This window comes from Megalobrama amblycephala, linkage group LG1, assembly GCF_018812025.1.
Source record: "Megalobrama amblycephala isolate DHTTF-2021 linkage group LG1, ASM1881202v1, whole genome shotgun sequence".
NCBI lineage: Eukaryota > Metazoa > Chordata > Actinopteri > Cypriniformes > Xenocyprididae > Megalobrama > Megalobrama amblycephala.
This window is the reverse complement of record NC_063044.1, coordinates 35,790,089-35,813,085: the sequence shown is the minus strand read 5'-3', so window position 1 is coordinate 35,813,085 and position 22,997 is coordinate 35,790,089. Positions and strand designations below refer to the sequence as shown.

Genomic DNA, 22,997 nt, shown 5'->3' with positions numbered 1-22,997 from the left:
TCGTTTACGCGATGATCGCGTAAAAGATTGGCTGATGTTTTTAAGGCCCTACCTCGTGCACAGATGATGTATATTAATATTATTCCTTTCAGTGCACCTAATAAATAGTCTTTTATCAGTTAGTAAAGACAGTTTCAAGTAATATTGCAAAAATGTATAAAACAAAACATCCTCTTTAGCACCTTTAAAGACTTTTGGTTTTGGAGAAAATTTTATGAAATTAATTAGGATTTTATACAAAGGTGCAGTAACAAAAATTAAATGTAATGGGTTTTTAACACAGTTTTAAATTAACTAGATCAATAAGACAGGGATGTCCGTTGTCAGCTCTTTTATATTCTTTAGTAGCAGAACCTTTGAGTCTAAAAGTAAAACAAGAGGAGGGGATAAAAGGGATAGTCATTGAGGGAGAAGAGAATAACATTTTTCAGTATGCAGATGATACGACGTTACTGGTAAATGATCTGGAGAGTGTGAAAAAAGCAATGGAAATGTAACATGCAACATGTAAAGTATGCAATGATGATAATGAAGGATTTTGATCTGTTTTTACACTGCAAAGAGTTGGAAGATTTTAATGAAAAATGTAAAAGAATGCTTCAAGATTTGGGGGGAGAACAAAATGATGTTGCATGGAATAAGATGGTGATGCTAGGTGTAGATAAACAGTGTAAGAATGAAAAACTGATAAATCTGCTTGTGATGTTGATGAAAAGTGCAATATGGGAAAGAATAGTAGTGTCAAAAAGAGAAAAAACTTTAATGGATGTATGGTATGTGTTTAAATGGAAAGTTGATTGTTATGTGGAATGCCTGTTTTATTATTTTAAACAAGAAGACAGATGTTGTAAAGGTTTTTAATGATGTAGGTTTGGGGATGCCAGAAAAAGAAAGAACATAATTGTAAGAGTGTGATGTCTGTATTAGAGATGGGAGTTTTTATGTAATGGAATTTCTTCTAATAATTTTGTTTTTTTTATGATACTATTGTAATGGAAAGCTTTTTATGAAATAATTTTTTTTATAGTGTATAAATTTGAACCTTGTAAAGAAATGCTAATTTTGAATGTAAATATTTGTTGGATTAAAAAAAAAAAAAAAAAAAATGCATGCCCGATCTCGAAAAACAAAACAAAACAAAAAAACACGCCCGATCTCGTCTGATCTTGGAAGCTAAGCAGAGTCGGGCCTGGTTAGTACTTGGATGGGAGACCGCCTGGGAATACCAGGTGCTGTAAGCTTTATGTTTTTTCTGAAAACAAAAAAAGAGTGTCTGAATGTCTTAAATAGCCCACTCTTGACTGCAGATTTCGCTTACGGCCATACCACTCTGAGCACGCCCTAGTGGTTACAGGAAGTGGTAAAGCAAGAGCAGCAAGGAGGAAGAAGGAGTGTGTTTGCTTGAGTGGACTTAAGTTTCCATCTTTTCACATTGTTTGAAAAAACTGGTCCAAAGGAATGCTTGCGTTTTGGGGTCATTAAGCTCTTGCTGTTTTAGGATAGATAATTCTAGCAGCAAAGAAGGAGAAATGGCTGGACAACAGGAGACGGGAAGAGGTCGAAGTGAGAAGTGAGAGGCGATGAGCGCAGCTATGGCAAAGAGCTGATGGTGCTGGTGGAGATGGAAGGGGAGAACAGAATCACATTGATGGAACTATTGAAGAGCGTGAAAGAAGAATGTGGAGGAGTGATTGGTTGCAGATATAAATCTCCAAAAGAGTATTAATTAATAATGGAGGATGTGAAAGCAAAAGAGAAAATTCTGGATGGTTTGAAGATCAGAAATAGTCGTGTAATGGTGAAAGAAGTGGATTGCATGGAGGTGGTCATTTCATTCCTAGGACTGCCCATGTACATTCAAGAGGAAGAAATTTTGAACAAACTAAAGGATTGGGGAGTAACAGCAGCATCTAAAATAAAGAGGAGAGTGTGACCTGGAACTGACATTGCGGATGGGACAAGGTTTTTAAAAGTTAAGTTCAATAATGTTGTCAAATCGCTGCCCTACTCAACGAAATTTGAAACGCTCGGTGGGACGGAACACTTCAGGGTTATACACGACCGACAAGTGAAGGTTTGGCGTTTGCGTATACAACCGGGGCATGTTGTGAGGGACTGCCTGAGCTTTAGGTGTTTTAGATGCGACAAACAAGGACACTATGCAAGAAGTGCAAAGAAGCGAATTGTGACGTGTGTGGAATGCGGCCAGGACTATGCGTGCGTAAAACGTCAGCAGTAACAGAAGAGGGGAACACCGAGGAGAGATTGTCAGATCTAAATGAGGTGGAAGAGAGTGAAGAAGAAGAAAATGTAATCGCAGAAGGAGAGGAGAGTCAAAGCACCTGGGGAAAGGAAGAGAGAGTGACAAAAAGGGAAGACACTGAGAGCGAGAGCAGCCAAGAGGACGCAGGCTCAGGGCAACGGATGAGAGAGAGAAAGAAGAAAGAGAGTACACCAGGTAAAGAGATGGTTCCAAGAGACCTGGAGTGTGAAGATGGGCACGGGAAGAAGGTTAAAAATGGCTACAAAGAAGGTGATAATGCCAAAAGCCAGGGAAGAAAACATCGTGAGGAAAAAAGAATGAAGAAGGATGAGGGGGGAGGAAAGGAGAAGGAAATGCCAGAGAATCCTGTGACAAATGTGGAGGAAGACATGGAAACGAGTGAGGCGAAAAGTATGCTGGGGAAAAGAAAGAAGAAAAGAGCATAAGACAGAAAGTAAGAGCTTGATTTAATTTGAATGAGTATAATTCCCTTTAAAAATGTGATAATCACTATGTGGGGTGTTATGCAAATTGCGTGTTTAAACAGTAATAGGCCTAAAAATAGGCTTAAATAGTAAGAGACCTAAAAAAGTTTGAGAGGGTGAAAAGACTGTCAAAAGCTGATGTGCTATGCTTACAAGAGACACACTGGACAGCGGACATAATGGATGATATAAAAAAAGAGATGGGAGGGAGAAACGGAAATGTAAAAGCCTGTGGAGTGGCTATTTTGATAAAAAGAGACAAAGTCCAAAATGTGAAACAGATTTATAAAGACGGAAGCGGGAGATTGTTAGGGCTTAAATTTATGTTTTGCAAGGAATTTTTTAGGCTTATAAACATTTATGCACCGAATATAGAGTTTGACAGAAAAGAGGTCTTCAGTGAAATGAAGACACTATGTAAAGGAAAGTGCATAGTGGTTGGGGATTTCAACGTGTGGTGCACGAGACTGGACACTTCAAGTAGTGCCAATTTTAAAACTGATGGATCAAGAAAGTTCTTAACAGAGTGGATGCGGAATGATGATTTTGTTGATGTGTGGAGGGAAGAGAATCCATATAAGAGAGAGTTTTCGAGAAGACAAATGGTGATGTGTAGCTTGAAACAGAGTCGTATAGATTTATGTTTGACTAAAAGAGAAATGTTAAAATACGTTAAAAAATGTAAAATATAAGTTTGTTGATGTAAGTGATCATGCTGTGATGACAATCAAGGTGGGTGAAACTAGGGAGGAGAGGGGAGGGGGGAGTGTGGTGTTTAAAGGTGCCATCGAACGTTTTTTTACAAGATGTATTATAAGTCTAAGGTGTCCCCTGAATGTGTCTGTGAAGTTTCAGCTCAAAATACCCCATAGATTTTTTTTTTATTCATTTTTTTAACTGCCTATTTTGGGGCATAATTAGAAAATGCACCGATTCATGTTGCGGCCCCTTTAAATGCTCACGCTCCCTGCCCACGGAGCTTGCGCTTGCCTTAAACAGTGCATAAACAAAGTTTACACTGCTAATATAACCCTCAAAATGGATCTTTACAAAGTGTTCGTCATGCATACTGCATGCATGCGTCGGATTATGTGAGTATTGTATTTATTTGGATGTTTACATTTGATTCTGAATGAATTTGAGGCTGTGATCCGTGGCTAACGGCTAATGCTACACTGTTGGAGAGATTTATAAAGAATGAAGTTGTGTACAAGACCTTCATAAGGACCTTAGCGCCAATACTGCTAAAGGTATATAAAAGTATGGAGGAGAGAAGGGAAATGATCTATGGGCTTAGGAATAATAACCATACTATATAAAAATAAAGGGAATCCATCGAAGTTGGAAAATTATAGGCCTTTGAGTCTGCTAAATTCAGATTATAAAATCTTAACACAAAATTATAGCTAATAGTATTAAACAGGTAGCAGGGAGTATTGTGCCAAGCCAAGCATATAGTATAGTGGGGAGAGACATCGCGGATATTATATGTACTATAAGAGATGTTGTTGAAAACATGGGAAAAGACGGGAAAGGGGGATTTATCTGTGGATTTGAATAAAGCCTTTGATAGGGTAGAGCACAGTTTTATTGAGCAGACAATGGCGAGATATGGGTTTGGAGAATTAATATATGACAATGCTAGAAGCTGTGTCAAAATCAATGGGGTATTAACTGACCCCTTTCCATTAGAAAGGTCAGTCAGACAAGGGTGCCCACTATCTGCACTGCTATATTCAATAACAGCGGAACCGCTGGCATCGCTGATAAAAAATGTTAAAGAAATAAGAGGTATTCAAATTCCGTACGGGGAGTAAGTGTGATTCACCAGTTCGCAGATGACACAATTTTTACTGTCAAGGATGTGTTAAGAGAATAAAAATGCAGATGGAAAAATATGGGAAAGCTTCAGGTGCAAAGATAAATGTTGACAAGTCGGAAATAATGAGCATAGCAGGAGTGGAGATAAAAGAGTTCTGTTTAAAATAGCAAAAGATCATTTAAAGATATTAGGAGTGAGTATAGGAGTAAATGTGAAAGAGGCCACATGGGCTGAAGTTTTAAATAAAATCAAACAAGTACTACAATTCTGGAAGCAAAGAGAATTAAGATTAAGAGGAAAGGTAGTAGTGGCTAATTCATTAATACTTACTAAATGCAATTATGTGATGGGAGAAATTTAAATGCCAGACTGGGTTCTGAATTAAATTAAAGAGACTGTAAATACTTTTGTCTGGGGAGATAAAAGGAATAAAAATATCAACAAAAACGTTGATAGCTGATTACAAGGAGGGAGGTCTGAGGTTGATAGACTTAGAGGTTAAGAAGAAGGCAATAAGAGTTAAAACTATAAAAAAGTACTTATGTGATAAAGTAGAGTCTGGGTGGAAGGGATATATGAAAACTTATCTAAATGAAGGTGGAGGATGTGGTGAGGAAGGACTGTTTATGGCTTTTAAAAAACCTATGACTGAAAAAATTGCAATGTTTTATCAAGAAGTATTCAGTGTGTGGGCTGAGTTTTTAGTCAATGTAAATTATGAATGTGAGAACATAAATCAAGTGTTTGACCAGCCATTATTTCTGAACCCAAAAATAAAGAGGGGAGGGAAAATACTTTAGAATAAATTGTTTATGAGAGCGGGAGTAAGAAAAGTGAAAGGTTTTTTGCCAAATAGGGCTATATATGATTGTGTGGTGGGATGGGATGATGAAATCGAAAAATGTAAAGTGGACTGTGAATGTGAAAATATTAAAACAAGCCTACCAGAAGGGTGGGTTCAAAGGATTCAGAGAGAGAGACTGTGAAAGTAGGAGATTGGGGATTTCCTGAAATGTATGTTATAGATAAAAAGGAGAAAAAGTTATGTCAGTTAAATACGAAAACAATTTACAAGATGATGGTGAAAAAGGAAATCAAAACGTCTGCATCTGAGGCGGTTTGGCCAAAGGTATTCCCTGAAATAAATGTAAAGATGATTTGGTGGTGATTCATCAAATGAACAAAAATGTAAAGCAAGAATGCGATGTATGTGAGACATAGCCAGAAACATTGATGCACATATTTTTTGAATGCAAAGAGCTGGAGTCATTCCATGCAGAAGTAAAAGGGTTGGTGAAAAAAGGAACAGGGAAAGATGTGACAGGGCATGAATGGAGAAAGACGTTCTTGTTTGGGATAAATATTAATAAAAAGGATAGGAAAGTGAATTTATGGAACATGGTATTAAGTAATGCAAGATATGCGATATGGGTGAGGAGGAACATGGCATATTATGATAAGAAAAAAGTGGATGTAATGGCAATGTTCAAAACGATCTTAAGGAAAAATGTGTATTTGATGTGAAATTTGAAAAGGCGTTTGAGGAAGGGAGTGAGCTGGTTTGTATAGAAGGGAAAAAAGGGTTGTGTATAAAACTTAAATTAGATTTATGATGAGTCGGGTAAAATATTGTTGTTTTTGTCCTGGCTGTGTGTTTTTTTTTTTTTTTTTTTGAAATGATGTATATGTGGATTGATTCTAGAGCTTAAGTGCTAGAGGATTGAAACATGTTATATGTTTGAAGATGTAATGATGTGAAACTGAATTATTTCTGTTATGTAAATATTATTTTTGTACTTTTTTTTTTTTTATTATTATCAAAAAGCACGCCCGATCTCGTCTGATCTCAGAAGCTAAGCAGGGTCGGGCCTGGTTAGTACTTGGATGGGAGACCGCCTGGGAATACCAGGTGCTGTAAGCTTTGTGGTTTTTCTTAAAATGTAAAGAGTGTCTGAATGTCTTAAATAGCCCACTCTTGGCTGCAGATTTCGCTTACGGCCATACCACTCTGAGGGCGCTATTGAGCTTGATGGTAGTGTGTTGGCTGCAGTTAGGAGAGGAAGGTTCTCCATTTTGGTTTTTTCCATTTTTGTTTGTTTTCTTTGTTTTTTGTACTTTCAGTTCTAAACCACCTAACAGCAGCATCTTGCTGTCTGGAGGGTGGTTAAACCTTTTTTTTTTTTTGTTTTTTCTTTTTTAGAAAACGGACGATTAATGGATAACGACACTGAACTGGCTGGAGGAACTAGTATGGCAAACGACACCGGAATGACAGGAGGAGCATGCATGGTTAATGAAACTGGATTGGCAGGAGGAACACGCATGGCAAACGACACTGGACTAGATAAACAACTACGAGCTAGGAATGGAAAGATATTTAAATATTTACAGGAAGCTATGGTCATTGTGAATGTGGAGAATGTGATTGACGTGAGAGTGGATGACATTATTAAAGCTGTAACGGAACAATGTGGACATGGCAACATTTTAGCGTTAAGACCAAGACAAGGAAGAGAATATGAACTGACTATGGAAAAAGAAGAAATGTGTGACAAACTGATTGAAGGACTGAGAATTAAAGTGAACTGTGAAGTGAAAAATTTGCATAACAGAGACTATGTTGTTTCCTTCATGCACCTGCCCGTCTACCTGGACGACAAAGAAATTTTAGAAAAATTGGAGGGATGGGGAGTTGAACCAGTCACTAAAATTAAAAGAAAATGCTACCCGGGCACCGACATTGAGGATGGAACAAGGTTCCTGAAGGTGAGGTTCCCCAAGGAAGTGGCATCGTTGCCATACAGCACAAAGCTGGAAACAGTGGAAGGGCAACAGCACTTTCGGGTGATGCACAGCCATCAGGTGAAGACCTGTAGGATGTGCATGAGCCCAGAACACCTACTGAAGGACTGCCCAAATTTCGTGTGCTATAAGTGCGAGGAAAGGGGACATTTTGCAAGGGATTACAATGCTGATATGATGTGTTAAGGGGCCTGGAGGGAGAAAATGGTGAATAATGGTTTTTAAGTATTTATTTGTATTTCTTTTAATGGTTTCAAGTTGTGTTACTTTTAATGCAAGGGGATTGTTGGACATTGGAAAATTTGAAAAAGTAAAAGAAAAATGTAAAAGGGAAGATATTATTGCACTACAAGAAACAAAATGGAGAGAAAATGTTATGATTGATTATAAAAAGAGATGGGATGGAGGTATTTTATATAATAATGGAGGTCGGAGGTTTGGAAGAGGTGTGGCTTTTTTAATGAAGGATGATGTTTTTAAAGTGAGTAAAATTGTGTATTAGGACAGGTTGGGGAAGTGTATGGTAGTTGAGACAAAATATGAAGGAAGAGATTTGATTTTAGTAAATGTAGATGCACCAGTGGAGGAGAAGGAAAAGAACGAGTTTTTTAATGTTTTAAGAAATACTGAATTTCATACGTTTCATATGTTTTAAAGAAGTTTTAATAAAGATTTTAAAAGAATTTTTAAAACAGTTTTTAAAGACATTTTTTTTAAAAAAGAAGACATTAATGAAAGAGCAAGGATGGGGTTAATGAAACTGATACATAAAAGGAAAGGAGAAAAATTAGATTTAAAAAACTACCGACCGATTACGATGTTGAACACTGATCTTTAGATTTTAGCAAACAGATTAAAAGAAGTAATGCCACGTATAATTAAAACAAACCAAGCATATGGAGTAAAAGGAAGAGATATAGCTGACATAACGATGAGTATAAGAGACACAATATGGTACATGAAAGAAAAAAAATGAAGAAGTATATGTAATTAGTTTAGATTTTGAGAAAGCTTTTGATAGGGTTGAGCATCGGTATTTATTTGAGGTTTTAAGAAGTTTTGGTTTTGGTGAGAATTTTATTAAATGGATTGAGATTTTATATAAGGGTGCACTAACAATCACACGTTTAATTAGACGGTTGTCCGCTGTCTGCGTTATTATATTCACTTGTATCAGAACCGTTAGGATTGGCAATTAGACAAAAAGAAGGAATAATAGGGATTGAAATTGAAGAAAATAAGGCTGAGGGGAAAGTTTTTCAAAACGCTGATGATATGACGATAATTGTAAAGGGAAAAGCGAGTGTTGAAGTAGTAATGAATGTTGTAAAAAGAGTATTGTAGAGGGACTGGGAGTAAAGTAAATGAGGATAAAACAGTATATATGAGATTTGGTAAAGCTATGGTTTTAACGGATTGTTTTAATTTAAAGGAAGTGGAAGAAATTAGGATTTTAGGAGTTTTAATGGGGAAGAATGAGAGAAAAGTAAGATGAAATGTGGGAGCAACTAGTTACAGATATAGAGAGGTTAAATTTTTGGAAATTAAGAACTTTAAATTTAAAGGTTTTAATATTGAATGTTTTAATGGTTTCTAAACTTTGATATGTTTTATATGTGTCTGAAATGCCATTATGGACAGAACAGAGGTTGAAGAAATGTTTTCTTTTTTCTTTTTATGGGAGGGGAAACCAGCGAGAATTGCACATAACATGATTTTAGGGGCAGTGTAAATGGGGGGTTTAGGATTAAAGGATGTGGAACAACAAAAAAATGCTATGAGAGTGAAAATTGTTCAGAAATAACTAAATGAAGAGAACAAAACTGAGTGGAAGAAAACAATGAAATACTTTTTAAATAAATGTGGTGGTTTTAACATGGGGGATGGAATTTTATGGATGAAAACAAAAATTTGGATGACTGAAGGATTACCTGCGTTTTATAGAGAAATTTTTAGTGCTTGGGGAAAATTTTTAACGAAAATTGAGTATGATCCACGTGGGAGAGAAAACATTTTAAACCAACCTCTGTTCTTAAATAACATTTTAAAACAAGAGAAAGAGATATTTTTTAAGAAATGGATGGAAGTGGGGATAACGAGAGTGAGAGATGTTTTCTATGAGTTCAAAGAGGGGTTTTTACCAACACAATATGTTGTGGATGCAATGGAAGTAGCAAAAGAAGAATACAGCAAACAAGAAATAACAAACAAATATGAAATCATTAAAAATGCAATACCAAAAGAGTGGATTAAAATAATAGAGGGTATGGAAGAAGAGCAAAAAGAGAAGAACATTTATGTGAAACTGCGGAAAAAATTGTGTGAAGAATGTGCTGTAAAAATGTTTTATTTTATTGTTTTTAGAGATGGTGTTTTTAAAGATTGTAAATAAGTACTGGGTGGAAAAATTCAAAGATTTAAAAGAAGAGTGTATATGGAGAATGTGTGGAGACAAAGTTGGAATGTTTGGAGTATTTTATAGGACATACATTGGTTTTTACTGAGTCTATTTTAAACAAAATTGGGATGGCGCAAAATGAAATGTGTAAAGTGTGCCAAGAAAAAGAAGAATGGATTTTACATATGTTTTTATATTGTAAAGAACTGGAGGATTTTTTAAAGAAATGTAAATGTGTGGTTCAAGTGGGTTGAAAATGGAATGGAATGGAACAGAGTGGTGATGTTTGGCTGGGAAAAGAAGTGTCGCAACAAAAAGTTTATAAATCTGTGGGTAATGTTGATGAAAAGTGCAATATGGGAAAGAAGAATTGTGGCGAAAAAAGAAAAAATTGTGTTGGATGTTTGGAATGTTTAAAAGAAAAACAGAAGCGTACATGGAAAGACTTTATGTGTATTTTAAATGTGAAAATATGTTGGATGCTTTTTATCATGTTTTTACTCCAGAAGTTTTCAGTGTTTTAAAAGACCTAATGTGGAAGCTGCCGGGAAGTGAAGGAGAATTGTGAAAGGTGATTCTATAAGAAAAACTATTGTATTTTTCATTGTACTGTATTTTATTGATTGACATTTCTTAATAAAAAAAATAAATAAAGCACACCGATCTTGTCTGATCTCGGAAGCTAAGCAGGGTCGGGCCTGGTTAGTACTTGGATGGGAGACCGCCTGGGAATACCAGGTGCTGTAAGCTTTATGTTTTTTCAAAAATAAATAAATAAATAAATAAAAAATAAAGAGTGTCTGAATGTTTTAAATAGCCCACTCTTGGCTGCAGATTTCACTTACGGCCATACCATTCTGAGCAGCGCTATTGAGCTAAACAGGAAGTGAGTGTATTTGGTGTAGAGAGCAGACGGAAAGCTTGGTTGGAGTAATAATTTAATTTGTTTCCTTTAGTTTTTTTCTGGGCGATAAACAAAGAGGTTTATAATTTTGTGTAGTCTTCTCCCCAGAAGAAGCTAACAGTGATGGTTGAAATCATTGGGAATGAAAGAATTACGAAGGAATTACTGCGGTTGTAGATACAAGAATCTAAGTGAATACAAACTGACCTTGCATGAAGAGAAAGGGAAAAAGAAGATACTAGATGGACTAAAAATCAGAAACGGAGGAGAATATTGGCGAAGGAGATTAATAACAGCAAGACCATGGTGTCTTTCCTGAACCTGCCAACTTATATAACTGACGAAGAAATAATAAAGAAACTAATAGACTGGGGAGTGACAGCGGCATCTACAGTGAAAAGAAGGATGTGGCCAGGGACTGAAATTGCAGACGGGACGAGGTCAAGTTTACGGAAGAGGTAAAATTCCATACTCAACGAAGTTTGAGACAGTGGGAGGAACCGAGCACTTCCGGGTGATCCACGACAGGCAAGTAAAGGTATGACGTCTGCGCATACAGCCAGGACACATTGTTAAAGACTGCCCGAACTTCAAATGTTTTAAGTGGAAAAGGACATTATGCACGGGAGTGCAACGAAGGGAGCTGCATGGTTTGTTGAAAGAGGAATGAACTCTGTGTATGTAAAAGAGCAGAGAAGAATGACGACAAAGAGAAGATGGGAGACTCCGAGGATCTGTACAGTGAGGTGGAGGAGACCCAACTATCGAAAGGCGAAGAAGGAGGTGTAGAATGGAGTGAGCTGAAAGGCGTAATGGAGGCAGGAGGGTCTGAAAAAGGCAGCAGGAGGGAGAATAACGTAAGCAGAAGGATGGACAATGAATTGACAACCAACGGTGGCGGGAGGGAAGACCACACCGAAGATAACAAAAACCAACGAGAAATGGAAATGGAGAAAGCAGTAAGTGTTCAGCACAGAAAGTGCAGAAAGTGCAAGGGCAAGAATAGGGCAAGAATACAGCAAAAAGTGCTGGCAAGAATACGAGATGGAAGAGGAGAAGAGGAAGAAGAAGAAGGGATGATTGTACAAGAGACTACCTTGATAGACCTTATGGACGAAAAGGAGAAAAATGGAGCTGCATCAAAGCTACTGAAGAGGAAAATGAAAGAGGGCAGAGAAGGCAGCACCAAAAAGTAAGACACAGAAACTTACTAATGAGATAATTTAATGTTTTTGTTATTATTTCTTATAATTTTTGTTATTAGTGAAATATTAAGCATTGCCTGTTTGAATTGTAATGGTCTGAGGGACATGGACAAATTTAAACAGGTGATAAGTGGGCTTAATGCTCAAGTAATATGTTTTCAAGAGACACATTGGACAGATGACTTAATGAGTAGAATTAAAAAGGTTTGGGAAGAAGATATATATGTAAACCATGGCACTCAGAAAGCCATGGGGTAGCAATATTGATTAGAGGAGGGAGGATGTATAATATAAAACAAATACACAATGATGGTAAAGGGAGGGTAGTAGGGATAAATTTTAAACTTCAAAATGATAAATATAGATTAGTTAATATGTATGCACCAAACATGGAAACAGAAAGGAAAGAGGCTTTTATGATGTTGAAATCCTTATGTATCGAAAATTGTATAGTGGTGGGAGATTTTAATGTGAAGTGTACAAGACTTGACATAGCTAAAAATATGGAGTATAAAGAGGACACTTCTAGAAAATGTTTAAATATGTTAATGCAGAGTAAAGATATGGCAGATGCCTGGAGGGAGGAAAACCCTTACAAGAGAGAATTTAAGGAGGCAAATGGTGATGGGAGATCTTAAACAAAGTAGAATACATCTATGTCTGGTTAAAAGAGACATTATACAACACAAAGAATGTGAGCTATAACTTTACAGGTATAAGCGACCATGCCGTAATGACAGTGAAATTGGGAGGGAACTAAAGAGAAAGGTAGTGGTATGTGGTGTCTAAATTCTGCTTTAAAAACAGTGTAGCTTTTCCAGTAGTTAACTACATTTTCCAGCAAGTAGCGGTGTAGCGCGACCAAAAGCTACAAGCTACATTTCGTTTTGCATTCTGTGATCTTACTTAAACATTCTTCATTAACAATTATCCAGTTATTTGTAATAAGCTATGTCATTTAAAAAAAAAAAAAAATTAAAAATTAAAAGTAGTTTCAATGTAGCTAGCTACTTTTTGATAGTAACTTGTGTAGCTAACTACTTTTTCAAACGGGTAGCTTGACTGTAGTTTAACTACTTTAATTTATGAGTAGCTTGTAGCTTGTCAAACTACAGTTTCAGAGTAGCTTCCCCAACACTGCAAATCATATGGGAAAATGCAGGTTAGACATTATGTACAGGTTATTGGAAGAGCCGGGGAAACTGAAAATAATCTTCAATATACGAGAGAACATTATTGTCAGATAAAAGCAGAAATAGAGATGTACGAAAAAGAAAAATGCGAAGGTGCAAAATATTGTTAAAAAATATTATGAAAAAATATTGTTAAAAATGTATGGGGATGATAACGATTATTTTTAAAAAATAAGGGCAGTCCACTCAAACTAGAAAACTACAGGCTTCTGAGCTTACTAAATTCAGAGTATAAAATTTTAACCAAAATTTTAGCAAATAGACTCAAAAGGGCCATAGGGACCATAATTGCACCAAACCAAGCTTATAGCATCCTAGGAAGAGACATAGCAGACACAATTTGCACAATAAGAGATGTAGTGGGCAGCATGGGGGAGGATCGAGAAGGTGGAATAATTTTATGTGTAGATTTAAATAAGGCGTTCAATAGACTGGAACAATTTTTTGGAACAAACAATGAGGAAATTTGGGTTTGGTAATAGAATGCTAGAATGGATAAACTTGCTATACAGTAAAGCGGGAAATTGTGTTAAAGTAAATGGTGTTTTGACGGACCCATTTTCACTTGAAAGGTCAGTGAGACAAGGATGTCCAATGTCTGCCTTACTATATTCAATCTCGGTTGAACCATTAGCAATAATGGTTAGAGCAGACAAAAAGATAAAGGGTATCCAAATACCAAACAGTGTGAGAGTATAATACACCAATATGCGGACGAAACAACATTTACGATAAAGGATGTAGAAAGTATAAAAAAAGATAATGAAGCATATAGAAATGTATGGGAAAGCATCGGGGGCAAAAATGAATGTAGAAAAATCTGAAATAATGAGTATAGGAGGTGTAGACTTGAGAGGGTGCGATATACCTTTTAACACTACAAAAGATTACGATAATATTTTAGGAGTGAAAATTGGAGAAAATGCGAAGAATGCAAGGGATGCCAGATGGACGGGGATTTTAAATAATATAAAACAAGTACTTCAAATCTGGAAATTAAGAGAACTAATGTTAAGAGGTAAAGTCATGGTTGTGAGCAACTCTCTGTTGCTCTCCAAGTGCAATTATACATTATATTTGCTACATTATAAGTGCAGTTGATCTACCACAATGTGTAATATCTGAGATGACTGAGATAAATTATTTTATGTGGGGAGGGAAAGGAGTTAAAATAGCAAGGAAAACATTAATTGCGAGTTATAAAGAAGGAGGATTAAAATTGATTGATTTAGAAGTGAAAAAGAAAGCTATAAGGGTAAAAACAGTGAAAAAGTATTTATGTGTGTAATGTATATCACATCAGATGCACACATTTGTAGGTGAACATACTTCTTTATTACCTCCATTGCCAACATGCACCTCAGCCTTCCTACTTCCTCTAGCTCCCCCTAATGGTCACTATCCTACATCCCTCCTTTTCCTAGAAATATATTTGTTCATCCAAATGAACCACATCTCAAAATTCTAAACAGAAAACAGAGCAATATATATGTATGCATACTTTCTTATCCATATTGTTACTCCAGTGACTCGCTTGACTTAACATGAACATCACTCAAACTTTTTCCTCTTTTTTTCCCAACAGATACTACACTGTTGACAATCAACATAGAAATTAGAACATTAACAATTCTTCAAAACTTGAAAAATCTTTTTTTTTTTTCCATTTTCAATGTCCTTGCAAGAATGTGTCATAAAAAAAAAAAAAAAAAAAAAAAAAAAAAAAAACTTAAAGTCCAATAACACATAACATAATCAATTCCCTTGATGGCTAGGGGTAGACTGCCCTGCCACCCAGACAGTGCCAGGAATTATTCTGCCCTGTAATGGCAACTGCCTATCTAACAAAATCCTTCAGCGCAAGAGGTTCCCTCCTGAACCTCCGAGGCCTATGTCCAGATTGTTCTCCCACTGACACATATCCAGACGGCTCTTTAGACACATGGTCTGGTCCCATCCAGACATCATCCATGTCTACATTCTGAATTTGTGGTGAAACCCATCTCTTGACCAAGGAAACATGTCTCATGCATTTCACACACCTTTTTTTCCAGAATGACAGATGGTCCTTTCCTCTCCACAACACGGTATGGCCCAGGCTCAAATGCAGTGGTCAACTTGTTCTATTTTGGTTGTTTGAGCAGAACACAATCACCTGCTTGGATCATGCTGTCCACTGCTGCTCGTCTTTTGTCAGCAGCCTGTCTACCCTTTTCCTTTTCAACAAAATCTCTCTGTCGCACTGCAACATCTCCCACTGCAGATGAAACACTGCTGCTCACCTCTGGCAACTTAGTACGGAGCTGACAACTGAACAATAACTCAGCAGGGCTTTGACCAGTAACAGAGTGTGGAGTGGAGCGATAGGCCAGCAAAAATGTGTACATTTCCTTACGCCAATCTTTTCCTTCAAAATGAGCTGCCTGTATGGCTTGGCACAGAGTTCTGTTCTGTCTTTCGACCTCGCCATTCGCTTGAGGCCAGTATGGTGTGATGCGTCTGTGCTAAACTGCATGGAGCGCCAAGAATTCTTTGAATTCGGCCCCTGTAAATTGTGTGGTGTTGTCAGAAACAATTGTCTCTGAAAATCCACGAGTGGCAAATATTCGAGTCAAACACTTGACAATGTTGCTAGCCGTAATGCGGCGAAGCACACTCACCTCCACCCATCTTGAGTAATAGTCCGTTATGACCAGCAAATGCTCACCTGAAGGAAATGGGCCACACGCATCAATGGCAACAATTTGTCAAGGTTTCTCTGGCAATTCAGTACGTGTGACTGGAACAGGTCTGGGAGATGCCCCATTTATTTGGCATGCAGGGCAGGATCTGACTGGTTGCTCCGCATCTTTATCAATTCCTGGCCACCATACTTTTGTAAGGAGGCGCTGTTTAATTTTGACAATGCCCTGATGCCCCTCGTGGGCCAACAGTAGAGTCCGGTATCTGGCTGCTTGAGGAATAATGATGCGATTTTCCCTTAGAATCAAATGGCCAATGCATCAGTTCATCTTTGATGCGCATGAAATCAGGACTACATAAGCTACATAAGCTGAAACTGCGTTTAAAATTAGCACATTTTATGAGGAACTTTTTAGATCAGAGAAAAGAGATGAGGAAAAGAGGAATATTTTGTTACAACAGATAACAAGAAAAGTCAGTGAGGGGGATAAAAAGGATTGTGATAAGTAAATAACAACTGAAGAAATTATACAAGCAATAAATCAGTTAAGTGTGAAGAAAAGCCCAGGAGTAGATGGTATTGGAAATAAGTTTTATAAGGTTAAGGAAAAAGTAAACCAGATTTTAAAAGAAATCTATGAAGAGGTTTTTAAAAAACAGAGTACACCCAAGAATGGGCTTAGGCTCAATGAAAATAATCTACAAGAAAAAAGGAGACAAAGTGGAATGGAGGAATTATAGGCTCATTACAATGTTAAATGTGGATTTAAAAATTTTAGCCAAGGTTTTAGCAAACTAAAAATTAAAAATGTCTTGCCAAACATAATAGAAACTAACCAGGCCTGTGGAGTAAAGGGGAGGGACATAGCATATATCACGAGTAGCATAAGAGATATAGTGGGGTACATAAAAGAAAAAGGAAAGGGGGCATACATAATAAGCATGGATTTCGAGAAGGCATTTGACAGAGTGGAACATGGGTTTTTATTGGCAGTTTTAAAACAATTTGGTTTTGGAGAGAATTTTATAAAATGGATCTGTTTTATACTGCGATATTCTAACAAAAGTAAAATGTAAAATTTTTTTAACACAACCTTTTAAAGTTTTAAGATCCATAAGACAGGGGTGTCCACTGTCAGCGCAGTTATATTCTTTGGTGGCTGAACCCCTAGGACTTTTAATAAACAGAGGAAAAATAAAGGGAATAATTAAAAGAAAAAGAAGAACTAACTAAAATGTTCCAATACGCTGATGATACGACAATTGTGGTTGAAAATATAGAAAGCGTAAAAGAAGAGATGTAAAAAAAAAAAAAAAAAAAAAAAAAAAAAATGAAATGCTATTGTGAGGGTTCAGGTGCAAAAATAAATGAACAAAAAATGGTATACATGAAGTTTGGAAGGACAGAGGTTTTAACAGGGGTTGTTAAGTTCATAGAGGTACAAGAAATGAGGGCCCGTATCCCTAAAGATTCTGAGAATCCTCTCAGGGAGCTCCTAACTTAACCTAAAAATTCCTTGCCAGGAGTTTTAGCTTAGAAGTGATTCCAGAACATTTTCAGTGAACTCTGAGCAAGGAATGGATGGAAAATCCTATCTTAGTGAGGAGGTGTGGTTGACCCCGTTGCTAGGTATGAGTCATCATTTCAAAAGCCGTGACTGGTTGATCCTACAAGTTTGATGAAAATGAACTTTTGGTGATAATGAGCAAAGGATGTACCCTCAAATCAATAAACATAATTATACACTCTAATCTTATGCAGACTGTAATTGTAAATAATATTTCACATTCAAGAAAATATCTGGAAAATGAATAAGCTATAGGGGTTATAGCCTAACATTAGAATCTAAAATATGTGAAAACTTAAGCTCATTACACCCTGTTCAAATAATGATTCCTGTCTTATTTGCTCAGATTAATATCCTAGCTGGCATATTTTGTACTTTCACTCCCATATGGACCCCATTGAAAACAAGATGGCCTATCTCAAGGGTCTGTCCTTAATGAAGTAGAAATTACAACGTTACAACTCATTGTGGTCTTAACGAGAGTAACACGGCTCAGCTTTTATCAATGTCTGTGATTGCTAGCTGGTCTATTTATGAAGGCTTGTTAACAAATATCCTACAAACACAGAAAATGGAGAAAAAAAGGAAATCGCAAGCCGAACTGGACTGAGGAGCAAGGTTTGTTGCTGGCCCAGTTGGTGAACGAACATAAAGGTATGTTACGAGGAAAATTTGGCCCAACTGTCACTAACCAAGGCAAGAGGCGTGCCTGGGACACAATATCCCAAACAATCAATGCCTCTTTTCCACTGGTGGTGCGGACAGGCGACGATTGTGAGAAAAGGTGGTATGTGCTGCAGTCCAAGGCAAAAGATGAGATTGCAGCACACAAGCGGGAATCCTCACTCACAGGTGAGCAAAATACTATAGCCTACCACATAATCTGGCAACTTGCTCCTGCTGGCAAAGTTAATTTACATGCCTAAGTACTGTGTTCATTGACTGTTTCTTTCTAGGGGGTGGACCACCTGCAAAGTGGCTGTCCCAGGTGGCCGACACTGTCTTTCAAGTCCTGGGACACTCTGAGGTCAGTGTCTCCGGGCTGCCAACAGGCATTGACATGTCAATGATGCAGGCCCTTGAAATGCAGCAAAGGTAGGACACAGGGTTATTCATATCAACAGTGTTTATTCATTGCAGAAGCCATTTCATGTGTTATCCATGCTCATTGTATTAAATTAATTTAATCAAAACAATAATTAAACTAGGCCTATGTATTTCTGTAGCATGGAGACATCACAAGAACCGGGCCCATCAAGTTTGCCGACAAGATTGCCGCCTGAACCATCTGCAGCTGCTACTCAGGATAGCCCGGCGGATCTAACACCATTCCCATCCGAAGCACCTGCTCCGTCAGCATCCCTGCAGGAGAGAAGATTGCAACTCACAATTGATGTGTTTGAACAACAAAAAAAAAGTCCTTTCCCTTCAGGAGGAGTACTACCGCCTTAAAATTGAACACCTAAAAAATAAACCATTTACAGATTGTGTTCTGTGTCTTGCGTTTAACAATTGCAGGTGATGTGCAGTAAAACTGTGGTAGTTCTTAATACCATCACAAGTTCTCAAATGACATGGGGCTACAGCTTGCCTGAAATGTAAATTTGTGAAGTTTGCCCTGTAAGGCAGTCCACTCTGGGCTAGGTTCCCCTGTGGAATGTGAATATCTTCTTCACCACCATCCTCATCGTTGTCTTCATCCTCATCGCCATCCTCCAGAGGTTCTGCAATTTGTCTAACCTTGCAAATATTGTGTAATATTGCACAGGCTATGATGACTTTGCTGATTTTTTCAGGCCTCAGCCGCACCTCTCCGTGGAGAACATGAAAGCGCCTCTTAAGCTGGCCTATGCCACGCTCCACCACCGCTCTTGTTGTCTTGTGGGCCCTACAATAGAATACAGACCTTTAATTATTTGATGGAAATATTGCACTACTTGGATGCTCTAACATATTGCTTGCATTTCATTTCCATGATTTTTGTATTGTTTGGCTTACCTGTTATAGTTTAATTGGGGCCCTTGGCGTGGCTGGAGGTAAGGTGTAAGGAGCCATGATTTGCATGGGTAGCCACTGTCCCCTAACAAGTGGCAATTAGCTGGCACATAGCGTCTCTCAAAAAGCTGTCTGATGCCACTCTCGGAGAGCATTCTCGCATCATGTGTGGAGCCTGGCCATTTAGCCACAATGTCCAAAATCTTACAGGCCGCATTGAACACTATTTGCACATTGATGCTGTGGAAATTCTTCCTGTTAACAAAGACTGCCTCGTCCTCTGATGCCGCAATTATTCTCACATGTGTTCCATCAATTACACCCACAACGCCAGGGAATCCTGCAATGTCCATAAATGCCCTTTTATGTGTGTGTAAAGTGCGGGCATCCAGCGGGAATGAAACAAATTGTGTCACAATATTAGGTTGTGACAAAGCTGTCAGTGTTTGGGTGATGACTCTGCTGACGGAGGATTGGGACAGACCCAAGTCATCACTGCTGCATTGTTGCATTTTCCCTGTTGCCAAATACCTCAGGGTTGTGATTACTTTCTTCTCCGGTGTAATAGCGTTGTGGCGTCGAGTTGGTGAAGTAATTGCATCTCTAAGGAGATCCACCACAAACATGATTCCTGCACGATCCAATCTGTAGCGTCTCAATAATTCCCTGTCATCCAGTGTTTGCAGGACATCTCTCCTGCCTCCTCTGTTGGCCATTTTGTGCAGCTGCTTAGGGGAACTCCTAAGCCACTAAAAGTCCTCTTCCCTGCTCTTAGCAGATCTCGCCTTAGGCGCCCTTTTAAGCGCTAGGAATCTTGAGGAATAGCTTTTATATTAACTGGGATTTTCGTGTCACTTTTAGGGGAAATTCTGAGAAAACGTCATGACTCTGAGAATTTTCTTAGAATTTGGCCGCTAGGAGCCACTTTTTGCACAAAAATTCTTTAGGGATACGGGCCGAGGATTTTAGGAGCAATTTTAACAAAGAGTATTTTAGAATTTTTATGGGACAAAAAGCCTCCAAAGATAGCGTACTATACGCTGATAGGAAAACCAGAAGAGGGAGGTATGGGTTTAGTTGATGTGGAACAGAAGATGAAAAGCATGAGGGTAAAAGTGGTTAGGAAATATCTGGATGATAAGAATAAAGTGGAATGGAAGAAATAGGTTTTTATTTAAATAAATGTGGGAATTTTAACCTTTGGGAAAACATTTTATGAATGAAGTTGAAAAGATGATGGAGGGGATACCACAGTTTTATAAAGAGGTTTTAAATGTTTGGAGGCTTTTTCTAACAGAGGTGGATTTTATTCCAGAGGGGAGGTAAGCGATTTTAAATCAGCCTCTGTTTTTAAATGACAAAATAAAGATACACGAGCGAGATATCTATTTTAAGAAGTGGCTACAAGTGGGGATTGTAAAAGTGAGAGATGTTTTATGGGAGTGGAAAGATGGATTTTTACCGCTCCAAGTGATTATGGATGCGATGGAGGAGGAGAAGGAGGATTTTAATGTCATGGTTTAAAAAAAAAAAAAAAAAACACAGTATGAATATATCAAGAAAGCAATACCAAGGCAATGGCTAGATGAGATTAACAAGAAAGGAGAAAGAGAAAACAAAATGATGGTGTTTTTAAAATGTAAAGAAAAGAGGGTGGAATTCAATTTGGGTACTGTGAAAATGTTCTATGAGTTTTTTATAAATGGTATACTGTCCTCACGATGCGTTGCTCTGCAAGGCTAGACAGTGAGCTAACATGAAGAATGACTCCAATAATGCTTCAAGGTGTAACTTTTCTTGATTTAATTGGAATTCCTCTTTATATTGTAAAACTGAAAATATAGAACACACAAAAAACATATTTCAATATACATACGCGCTAATAAAAAACTAAACACAAACATAAACTGCTGGCAGTAATTTACATACTTTTGAATGTAGCAATGACACTTTCAGAATATGAATTTACACGCTATAATGCATGGAAGTGTCCTTAATATGATAATAATACTTTTTGATTACTTACAGACAATTAGTATCCCAGGAACAGTGGAAAGAAACAAATTAGATGCATCATCTCTCAAGCCGTGTGCTCTGGTTGCTTCCTACTTTCAACTAAACAAAATGGCTGAACAGCCACTAGATGGCAGTGTTGCTCAAACAATAACTTCAAAATAAAAGTTCTCAAAGTCATAAGGCAGCACACTCCCCGCCTGGCACTATAATTCAGTGCCACCATTGATCTTTAATATTAGTAACAGTCTTAAGTAGTCTTTTCTTGCAACAGAAGAACTATGATTTCTGTAACTGGCCTTAAGAAAGTTTTAACAGTTCCTTGTTTTGCAACTTTCACTTCCACTTTGCGTATTTTTGCATCTTGACTTGGGACTGTGTTAACAATGAGTCCCACAGGCCATTCATTTCTTTGTATTTGACTGTCTTTAAGCAATACTACATCTCCAACTTTAATGTTAGGCCTGTTCTCTGTCCACTTTCTGCGGCTTTGTAAGGAAGACAAATACTCTCCCCGCCATCGCTTCCAAAAGGTATCTGCCAAACATTGTACTTGCTTCCACTGTTTCTCATGCAGGTGTGACGTATCAAAGTTTCCACAAGGGGCTGCCAAGGCACTCATCTTTTGAGTTAGAATCATTGCTGGGGTAAGAACTGTTGGGTTTTCAGGGTCTGTAGACACTGGTAGTAATGGTCTTGCATTCATGATAGCTATTACCTCTGCCATTAAGGTGCTCAAGACTTCATGAGTAAGTCGACCGGGCCTGGCCTTTAACAACATGGCATCCAAAATACGCCTGCTCAACCCAATTAATCTTTCCCATGAGCCCCCCATATGTGACGAATGTGGGGGATTGAACAGCCATGTACACCCTTTCTCTTTCAGGTAATTTTGCAGGGATGGATCATCAGTGTCCAATTTTAGTTCTTTACATGCACCCACAAAATTTGTTCCTCTGTCGGAACGAAGAAGTTTGACTGGGCCTCAGATAGAGAAGAATCTCCTCAATGCGTTGATAAAGCTGGATGTGGTCATGGATTCGATAAGCTCAATGTGCACAGCTCTGGTAGACATACACGTAAAGATTACTGCCCAGCGCTTGCTTTCAGCACTACCTCCTCTTGTACGTCGTGTGACAATTGTCCAAGGACCAAAGATGTCCAGTCCAACACTAGTGAATGGCGGTTCTTGAGCAAGTCTGTCCGCAGGTAAGTCTGCCATTTTTTGACACTCTAAGCATCCTCTGAGCTTACGACACGTTACACATTTATGAATGACTGCGGACACTACACGTTTGCCTCCAATAATCCAAAACCCTGCAGCTCGGATGGCTCCTTCTGTAATATGACGCCCCTGGTGTGCTACTTGCTCGTGGTAAAATCTCACAAGAAGCGTAGAAATGTGATGTTGCTCGTGGAAGAATGAGAGGGTGTTTTTCTTCTCTGGATACATCTGCATAGGCTATTCGTCCTCCAATCCGGAGTAACCCATTTTCATCCACAACCAGGGTTGAGCTTTTTGAGTGGACTTTGTTTTGAGATTGGTTTTCCCTTCTGTAGACATGTGTATTCCTCTTTGAATACTTCATGCTTGAACAGAACCAATAACTACATTTCTAACTTTGGCAAGATCTGTGACACTGCATGGATCTCTGTACCATTGCCAT

The 22,997-nt window shown here is 37.9% G+C and overlaps 3 protein-coding genes across 3 annotated transcripts in view; 1 reads left to right on the top strand and 2 right to left on the bottom strand.

Moving 5' to 3' along the window:
• Positions 1-22,997, bottom strand: part of LOC125245430 — a 1,350,402-nt gene that overhangs the window by 642,648 nt on the left and 684,757 nt on the right.
• Positions 1,398-10,422, top strand: LOC125245761. The gene is made up of 2 exons (XM_048156494.1): positions 1,398-2,717; positions 6,771-10,422. Exons 1-2 carry the CDS (start codon positions 2,639-2,641, stop codon positions 7,556-7,558), a joined length of 867 nt encoding a protein of 288 aa, XP_048012451.1. The 5' UTR covers positions 1,398-2,638; the 3' UTR covers positions 7,559-10,422.
• LOC125245653 (putative nuclease HARBI1) lies at positions 17,992-21,574 on the bottom strand. Its single transcript, XM_048156333.1, has 2 exons — positions 19,321-21,574; positions 17,992-19,210 (listed from the first exon to the last, which is right to left on the bottom strand). The coding sequence occupies exons 1-2, from the start codon at positions 20,031-20,033 to the stop codon at positions 18,763-18,765; spliced, it is 1,161 nt and encodes a 386-aa protein (XP_048012290.1). The 5' UTR covers positions 20,034-21,574; the 3' UTR covers positions 17,992-18,762.